Raw genomic sequence first — 9,990 nt, forward strand, 5'->3', positions numbered from 1 at the left:
ATATATCCTGGAAATATAAACAGAAAAAGAAACTGAGCAATATACACCATGCATGTTCAGATAATCATGCTTAAAGGAAGTGCAATGCATACTATGGAATCACACAGCCTAAATCCATCCTCGTCTAGAAGACTGCATTATAACCATACATCAAGAAATTAACGGAAAAGGGGGTTTGTCCGGATGACGAAAAATTGTGTGACAGGCAGCACAGAGTTTTTATATTTCCAAGCCAAAATATATTACAAAAAGATATTAGAGACAATGGCTATGAAGAACTAAGCATCTATATGGAGTGGGGGTGAGAGACGGACCCTTCAACATTTCACTGTCCACAGTTATTCCTGAATGACATGCATTCATTCTTCATCCTAGAAGCATCGATGCTGCACCACGTTGTCAAACGTCAATGATTAATCAAACACATGTCTATAAAAAAGTCTGTTTAGATATGTTGATCCTGCAAAATAAATAAATGGGTGGTCATTATTAGGAATGCATCCTGGGGTTTGCTAATGAATGGAAAGCTATAGTGCATAGGAGTCTAAATGCTACAAAAGATTCTTTCTTTGGGAACAACATATGACCACAAATGTATGCTTTTTTCCTTCAGCCTGCTTATGTTCTGGTGTTCACGACAAGTGACCTGCATTTTCACCCCTAGTGTGGTACCATTTTGTATCAGGTATATTAAAAATAAACTGTGTGGTTAGGCTCATGATTGCCAAGAACAATTACGACCTTGGTAGTGTGGCTATCAACCTGCGATGGACTAAACAATACTCTTATTGTTTCTGTATATCCAGGAACTTCATGAATTGCATTTGCGACAGTCAGGTATTAATAACCACATAAGAATGACACACAAATATAATATCTTGGTTGCATCATACATTTGAAAGATTAGGTACCTAGCAGGTTCTAGTGGGGAGTGATGATTTTGATCCTTTATCAGGTGATTCAAGAGATTCCTAAAGAATCAATACACACAGTTTCAAACCAACAAAGCAGTGCAAAAGAACAAGCGGAAGGTACCTCTTATGGCATGTCTTGTTATGCCATCGATTGGTGAAGGTGGCACTGGAGTTCAAACAATTCCATCTCTCTGCATAATTGCAATACATCCTTTCGGCTGAACCAATCATGTTTCTGAAGCCCAGGATGTTGCCACCAAGAGCATCCTTTTGCAGTTCACGTCATCAACGAAATATCATATCCCTTTCTCTTTCAAGTGTATCATCAGGTAACCTATCTTTTCATTGATCTTATTTCCCCAAATTAAGACTATCTGAGTGCCTTGCTATCGCCTACTAAAGGAACTGTTTTGTGGATTTTAACGAACTGCCTGCAGTACATAAAAGTTATATCAACTTACACAAAAAAAAGGTTAAATATCTATTTCATGACTACATTAATATTTCCCTCAAGCAAAAACCTAAATAACCAGTTCTAAGTTTAGCTCAAACTTCGACTGAGTTACTGAGTCACTCATTGATCTGTTAATAGCTTTTAAATCGCTTAACCAATCTCATCAAATAAACTATTCTCAAATACCTATAGAGAATTCCCTATAACTTTATTTCAGATGATTGCGACTAAAACTGTCTCTAACTTTGTTGAAGACAGGTAAACAGATCTTCTCACAGCCTCGTTATTACTAAACAGTAGCATCGCTTCTGGCTTAACTCCTAAACTACCAATCAAATTTCAGTGAAACCAGCACCATTGGAAACATAAAAACAAGAGCTACAACTGTTGTTCTAGGAGTACATCGAAATTCCGCACAGATTATGCCCAGAACATGAAAGAAACTTAGTGCTAATATATACTACCTAGCAGCTACGAATCTCAATATAATTCAACCTTATCTCAGCACCTGCATGTGTTTTCTACAAGACAAAAGAAACAAAATACGGACAACATCTGCAGTCTGCTGTGAGCAGATGCCAACTCCAACGGGGCTGAACCCGGGTGTCGTCCTCCTCGGTGGTCTGTGATGCAAGCTTCCTAGGTAAGCATCTAAGTGTTACAAATATACTTGTGTATTTCTACAGGGACGTAGACCTATAATTTTTTTAGATATGTACATAATTAAGGGAGGTTTATGGCTGATTCAGTTCAAGCAAGTCGCCTTTTCCATACTTGTTTAGAAGTGTACATACTTGTTTAAACGTTACTGCAATCCTCAGGGGAAATCAGCTATGCAGACCAAAAATATGACAAATTTAGAAGTGTGTAGTTATTACCAAAGCAATCACCAGGAAGATCAATTTGGATAACATGTTGTTAGTGTTACTTTTCTATATAAAAGAACTTAGCAAATAAGAAATAACGTAGAAGATACAAAAGGAGGCACGGATATATATTTAAAAACTATAGGGAATGAAATTGGTCAGCTATCAACAAAAAGAGAGGGAGTGCCCTCATAAATTTGAGAACGAGCATCACAATAATCTGATCACTACAAAATATGGTTGTAACTTGTTTTTTCTGCAATTAAACAACCAAAAGTAGTGCACAATATATATGGAAAAAACACTGCATCATCTCCCAGAAGCAGAAAAAGTTATATTAGCCCATCATCTGCACTCTAGATATATCAAAATTAAACTAAGCGAACCTGACACAGCCAAGAACCGAATTTTATCATGATAAACGACAATAACATGAGTAACAACCAGAATAATTAGTACAACGCCAGTAAAAATGGAAGACCACAGCTTGGGAATAGTAGATGTGAAGTTATCAAGAAATTACCTGAATGCTCCTATGTGTAGTGAGGGAAATAGACTAAACTGAAGCCTCATGACCTTAAAATATGCAAGCTTAGCATGTTCTTTTTCATTCCAAAAACAGTGACATCAATTGATTAACCTCAACTTAAAGATGGCCCCAAACAGGAAGAAATAAAAAGAAAGCTATCACACAAGAAGTTTGGCAACCGAACTGGTAAATAATACATATGAATCCTTATGAGATAACAACTATATAAACTCTGCCTGAGGAAACTATATAGTTGAAGAGATTCAGTACAGGGTATCAATTGCATAAGCATAAGATATATTTACCAATTGGCGAGCCGCCTAACCCTCCATGTTCTGAACTGAAGTGCGATGCAAACAACATCTACACAAAACCTGAAACACATTGTCAACAAATTTTAGTATCTTACAAAGCCTCCCCAGGATGAGATAGAGTTGACAGAGAAGAGTTTCATACCAATTGATAATTAGCGAGGGGGGCTTGCATACCTGAAAAGAGCATAGCAGAGCAAAAGTCCATACTACTGGAAAAAAAATCTCCATTTTCTGGTTGATATGAACCTGGCTACAAATCTCCACCGACGGCGGCTACGCAAGGGATGAATTTCAGTGCTTTGAATAATTAGTGAAATTGCATTTTTAGAAGGAAGCTACAATTTTCATGTGCTACATGACTACATACAGAGGGATACCTACTTGATTGCAGCTTTCAGGCTTGCCGACATCAATCCCAGGGAGAACTCTCTTTGCGCAACACACCTCAAGCTCATGTTTTTATTATCTCTGCTCATCCAAAGAAAATGAGAGCTATCTGAAACGAAAATTGAAATGAAACTGCTCCTGTTCTAGGGTACCACCGATCAGTATGCAAAGAAAAGATGCCCAAAAAAAGGAAACTGCTCCTGTTCTATGGTTCCAGGACAATCCGTACGCAGAGAAAAGATCAACCATAGATTTCTGGAGAGGACTAACCGACCTTGAAGGCGATGATGTTGTTGGGGCCGCTCTCGCGTGGGAGAGTAAGGAGGAGGAGCTGCGCCTGCCCCCTCCCACGAAGAAGAGGTTGGAGCCCCCTGCGGCTGCTTCTCCCCTACTTCAGATCGAGGTCGCGCTCGACAGATCGAGCTCCACCTGCCATGGCGACGAGGAGAAGAAGGTTCGGAGGTCCCCGATGGCCGGTGCCTCTATCCTCGCCGCTCATCCCTCCATTGCTGGCCTCCCCTACTGGCCGTCGAGCTGCGGGGGAGGGGGGAGGGGTGGGGGGAGGGGCGGAGCAGGAGGGGATGTCGGTGGGAGGAGGGGCGGCGATGGGAGGAGAAGGAGGAGGGCGACAAGGAGGGGGAGGCGAGTGGGACGGGAGGCGGCGGCCAGGGTTTCTCCACGGGAGCGGTTGCGATTTATACCCCTGGACGTAAAAAGACCAAAATGGCCTCGGTGGGGCACAGAATTTACAGGCAGTGGCACGGCGATTTAAAGGCGACGTGTATGGCTTCATCCTGCCTAGCGGTTCTCCAGGGTTAATAGGTTAAATTGCAATCTTATAAATAGTGTTCCTTAGTTCAGTTGTTGCTCAATAGAACATCTCAAAATATCTTCGAAAGAGTTCAATCAATTCTTGCGAGTTAACCCGCCGACAATGATTTATGTTTATTTGATACTCTGGGTGCATATATGCAGAAAATAAATCGTATTGGTTGCAGGTTATGATGCTAATATTGGACAAGGAAGCACTGGTGCAGCTGCTGTAATCTGGAGGGGTCTATCATATTGCCCGTGTCTTCTCTCTCATGTTGTGACTCGAGGCTGAAGAAACCGAAATTATTGCCTGACTGAAGGACTAAAAGCACCGACTACAGTTGTAATCCATCCCATCATTCAGATTGTTTGGCTGTTGTTTCTACTTTGAAGAATGCAGTGCACAATAAATCTCGACTTCACAACAGTGATGTGGAAACAAGGGAATAAATTTGTGAAGATTGCCAGCATGACTCTTATCGATTTGGTAAATTTTAAAACCATATAACAAAAAAAAAATCTCAAACATGTTGTGTCTGGTTTTTGTCGCTAGCTTTTAAACAGTAGAATAGATACTCTTGGTATAGATTGGCAAGTGTCTGAACTGAACCAGAAAAGAAAATATATTTTGTATATACTGATCAGTGGGTAAGTCATGCTGGTTGCTCTGGCAATTAAAAATCTAGCTAATGGTCCGGTTATTCTTGAGGGGCTTTGTTCATGCATTTTTGCTTGAAGAAACATGTCTGCTACTTTGGGATGGTGCTCCAATGGTACACCGACACCATTTTGAGGCCCTTGACAGAAAATTGAGAGATATACTTTCAATGAACGGCAGCAACAAAAATGCTCTTCCTTTTGATATTCTACAATAGAAAAAAACTTCTATGCTACATTGATTTGATCTCTCATACAAAAACAACAGCTGGACAAATCACAGCTAAACCGACGATGGGCAATTTCACGAGCACGGCAGGCCGCCGCGGCTTCGCACGGCTAGTACAGTTTAGACCGGCAATGGGTGTGTATTGCTATGATTCAAGTAAGTTGTGTTATTGTACAAGCAGTGTTTATGGATGAATATATAGTTCTACTATTATGTTGATTATGGTATTTGTGGCCTTGCTATGGAAAAAAATCAGCACATATAGAAACCACTAATGAAAGCTTATTTCTTTCATTTTTTTCATCTCTTACACTTGTTCTCTATGGTGTGCATTCTCTTTGTTCGGATACAACTTGCACAGACAGAATTCATGTTGCCATTCACTACAAGAAAAACTGCATACGCTGAGTGGTCGGTTGTATGTTGAGTGTTACTTCATGGGGTGCTCAGCATAAAACCCAATTTGCCGAGCAAAAACTAGAAACACTCAGCATAATATTACCGACTTTCCTTCCTCTTCTTGCCGGTCAACTATTTCTTTCGCTCTACTGATAACATCACACACGATGCACCACTCTGTCATAATGCACACACACACTCCGTATCCCACTACTTCGGCAAATCATTGCCTTGGGTCCCACTTCTATAGCTACATGGTCATGCGCACAACTTCCACCACTCCAGCCGATCTCAGTCATGTTTCCCGTCGTCTTCGACACTCCCTTTACTTGTCTCGTGCCTCTATCTGCTCACCCACGGTTGTATCATCGATCGACCACTTTGCCGAGGCATATCACTTTGCATCACTCCTACTTGCACACATTGTATAGTTGCCGAGTTTTTCTTATCTCCAAGTACCATGCACTAGGACATCAATATGATCATAATGTTGCAGTATAGCTAGAAAGACAAAAGAAGAGCCAAAAACAACTTTCCACTGATTGAGTTGTGCCACGTTACCGAAAAAGCTCACGCCCCATTTTATATATAAAGCATGTGGTGGTACGTTCAAAATAAGATTTCCACGACCATGGCCAAGGTTAAATCAATCTCGCTTGAAGCTGAACAAGAAAATTAACACTCATTTGGCTAACAACAAGGACCACAAACAACATTCCAATTTAAAGAACAAACTGACTTTTGTCCTGTTCCGAGGAGAAGCACAAATTGGCTTCTAGCCACTATACGTAATAAAAAAATGGTGCATGGGAGGGGGGTAGGGGGATGTTACGAAAGTTGCAATCCACATGAAAATGACAGAGGCATGACAAAGCAAAATAAAAGAGATATGTTAGCTACTCATATATTATCGCCAACGGAAAAAATAAATCCTATGTAGCAACCGGCACACAGTATTAGAACAACTCAATTACAAGCAAAATATGGTTCTTACGTGTGCGAGTACCAATTGCCTTAACAAGTTGTACAACTTGAACCCGAAAGAAATATTCTTGAACTTAATCATTTTACACGTTTGTACCACTAGCACCTAGTTGGCTAGCTACTAGGTACGTGTGTCCCGACTAGTACGACCTGACCTCTTCTCGGCCAATGAAGATGATGCAGTTATTTTCGTGCCACGAGATCAAATGACGATCGAAGTTCCTCCACATCGGCAGAGGTAATCTCGATCAGAAGAAATAACAGGCCGCGGACGATTATACCTGACTACCTCAACGCGCGCACATGTGCTTCGAATTTGACCAGTGTAATTCGTTGAGATATATTTTTTCTATGAAACTTTCCAAGCTTAGTTATACCTCAGAGAAGCAATCGATCATGTGCAGGCAGTATAAATACACAACGTACGCATGGTGGCAGTCTATCTCATCGTTACAGATATATCTTCCTTGATTAGTTTTGTAAGCTCTTCATCAGCGATGGAGTACTCGACGAAGCTAGTGCTGCTGCTCGTAGCTCTCATGTCGGCCATGGCGGTCACGGCCCAAAACTCGGAGCAGGACTTCGTGGACGCCCACAACGCGGCGCGCGCCGACGTGGGCCTTGGGGAGGTGACATGGGACGCTACGGTGGCAGCCTTCGCGCAGGACTACGCGGATCAGCGCCGCGGCGACTGCCAGCTGATCCATACTCCTGATGGCCGGCCGTACGGGGAGAACCTCTACGGAGGCGGCGGGACCGAGTGGACGGCGACGGACGCCGTGAATTCGTGGGTGTCGGAGAAGCAGTACTACGACCACGACAGCAACACCTGCTCAGCGCCCGAGGGTGAGTCGTGCGGGCACTACACGCAGGTGGTGTGGCGCGACTCGACGGCCATCGGCTGCGCCCGCGTCGTCTGCGACAGCGGCGACGGTGTGTTCATCATCTGCAGCTACAACCCGCCAGGCAACTTCCCCGGGGTGAGCCCGTACTAGGCTATATGCATCATGCATGCATGCGAGCGTGCATGTACGTACGGCGTATTGCATAAATAAAATGATTAAGCTCTGATAACCACAGTGTGATCAGATGTGATATATAATTAACCAGCCGGCCGGATTTGAGGCCATATATTGTTTAGACCGGCTGTATATATGTACCGTTATGATTCAGGTAATAAGTTGTGTTATTGTATAAGCAGTGTTTATGGATGAATATATGGTTCTACTATTATACTGTGCATGGTATATGTGCCTTCCTGTGAAAAAAACCCAGCACACTTAGAAACCACTAATCAAAGTGTCTTTCTTCCGTTTTGTCATCTCGCACTTGTTCTCTATGCTGTGCATTTTTTTTCCGGATCCCAACTCGTAAAACGGAGTAGATCTCGAGAGGGCACACTAGGTCTTGTTCCTGACACTCGCGCTCCCTCCTCCACGCCATAGGCCACTCCCGCCGTGACAGTCACCCAATCTGCCATTATGGCTCACCCATCCACTCCCAGGTTTCACTCTGGATCCAGCTCCGGTCGTGGTCCCGTGCAAGCTCGCTCTCGACTAGCGGTCCATCGTAGGTTCCGGACTCGCTTGCGGCCCCGCCCGTGAATGCAGTAGATCTGACCTCGACGCCACGAATCCTGCCGCGGGGAGAGTCATCCAACGCCATGCATGCCTATGGTACTCCAGATCTGGTGTTGTGATTGAGCGGCAGTACCTAAATCCATCGTGGTCATCCCCTACGCTCTTGTCAACATTTCCTCTTCGGGCGAGGAGGAAGGATGGACGAAGAAATAATCTCGAAGGAACACACACAAGCAAGGAGCCATCGATTATTAGTGCACACGTACAGCTACACAGCTCGGACCGACACCGGGACATCAATGGTGCGCCGGGCCTTGAGGCCTTCTTAAGCTGCTTCAAAGACCGGATACTCTGGGTTGCATCATTTGCGAGCTGCCAGGGCATTTCGGCAGAGAGTACCCTCAAAATCCATGAAACGGCGGTGTCCGGCGACGACCTGGGCGCCAATTCAAGATCAGGTTCAAACAACCGGGCAATTACCCCTTCATCCACCAAAAGAGATGAAATGCTTTCACTATTTGTTCTAGAAGATAACTTACCGGCGTTTTTGTTAATTACAAATGATTGTGAAGGTGTATGGTAGGAAGCCAATTATACTTAGTGTGGAATATTTTTATAATGCAAAGTAGATAATTATTGTATTGGAGATGCCGGCTTCTTTCAAGTATTATATAAACTAGATGACCCGTTGCGCCGATGGCGCAAAAGCCAAGTATTGAAAGAGTGTGCATTCAAATATGTAGACACAGAATGAAACATACGGAAATAAGTATGAATTGATGATAGATAGATGGTCGTTGCTGAACATGTTTTCTAAGAAGCTTATGAACGATCATTTACAATGTTATGAGTAAGGCATGTAGATAGGCAGAGATACGTTTGACAGATGTATCTTTGGACATTCAGAACGATTCTCTGAGTCAACTCTTCATAGTTGCTATTCTTCATGGCCTGCATTGCTCAAAGGAGAAATTCATTTGATTACATCGTCGACTTTCCAATAATTGTGGTGTGTTTGCTAGAGATCATATTCAGACTATGTTGTTGTATTGCTAAGACGGTCAGCAACATATTTTACCTGTGATAAAACATGATTGAGATTGTTCTCTTTCAATGTTGAACCAGCTGTGAAGTTTGTATCTATTATGCGATAAAGTTTCTTTGCTGCCATGCGATCTCCAATGAGGCTATTGCACCAGCTGTTACTAAAATAGTTGATTATTCCGTCTTTTCTTTTTGTTGATACTCTAGGGCCTGGCATTTTTGTTGAGCTGGTTGTGCCTTGTCATAGTTTTTGTCTTGCAAAACTTTGCTGTAAGAGCCCTGTATGCATTTGAGAGCCTCAGTTGCTAGTCAGTTCTCAGCTTCTTCGAGTTTGTCGTACACATGGATGGACATTGATTTTTGTGGAAGTCCATTGTCCAGTTGTTGCTTACATCCATAGAAGTGAATTGTTGCGTCAAGACCGACCGTCCGCCCCTTTTGTGTTGAGTAAACTGCATTTGGGAGGCCAAGCTTGTGCATCATAGCGTCTAGTACTTTTGCTGGAATCTTCTCTTTTTCCATTGCAGTTGTTAAATGATACAAGGAAGAATGTACTGTTAGAAACTATAGTCTATAATTTTGTATCTGCTTGTGTGTTCACGAATCCATAGAAAGATATACCATTATCACAGTAACCAAATTATATGTGTTGTGTACCTATCTGCAAAGAGAGCAGTAGGGCATTCAAATCATGTATATGTGACTGATACTTAATAGATATTTGGTATCATGATAGGCTAAAAGGAAGCAATGAGATCACCTGATAATACCATACTATGCATAACAAAATATTTAGATACAGTCGATGCATAACATTGTA

General features: G+C 42.5%; 2 protein-coding genes across 2 annotated transcripts in view; both read left to right on the forward strand.

The window, feature by feature from the left end:
- The window catches only part of LOC119310332, a 6,691-nt gene extending 2,181 nt beyond the window's left edge, over positions 1-4,510 (forward strand). The window contains exons 2-4 of the mRNA XM_037586122.1: positions 3,612-3,625; positions 3,682-3,918; positions 4,463-4,510. Coding sequence (XP_037442019.1) covers positions 3,612-3,625; positions 3,682-3,918; positions 4,463-4,510 — 299 coding nt within the window. The remainder of the gene's footprint in view (positions 1-3,611; positions 3,626-3,681; positions 3,919-4,462) is intronic.
- Positions 4,511-7,010: 2,500 nt separating this feature from the next.
- On the forward strand, positions 7,011-7,794 carry LOC119312200 (pathogenesis-related protein PRB1-3-like). Its single transcript, XM_037587937.1, has one exon. It carries the CDS (start codon positions 7,044-7,046, stop codon positions 7,539-7,541), a length of 498 nt encoding a protein of 165 aa, XP_037443834.1. The 5' UTR covers positions 7,011-7,043; the 3' UTR covers positions 7,542-7,794.
- Positions 7,795-9,990: the final 2,196 nt, after the last annotated feature.

The sequence above is a fragment of the Triticum dicoccoides genome, chromosome 5B, assembly GCF_002162155.2.
Source record: "Triticum dicoccoides isolate Atlit2015 ecotype Zavitan chromosome 5B, WEW_v2.0, whole genome shotgun sequence".
Lineage (NCBI taxonomy): Eukaryota > Viridiplantae > Streptophyta > Magnoliopsida > Poales > Poaceae > Triticum > Triticum dicoccoides.

Bases quoted from the DNA above. Each gene is read 5' to 3' on its own strand.
- LOC119312200 (XM_037587937.1), top strand. From the start codon at position 7,044: ATGGAGTACTCGACGAAGCTAGTGCTGCTGCTCGTAGCTCTCATGTCG.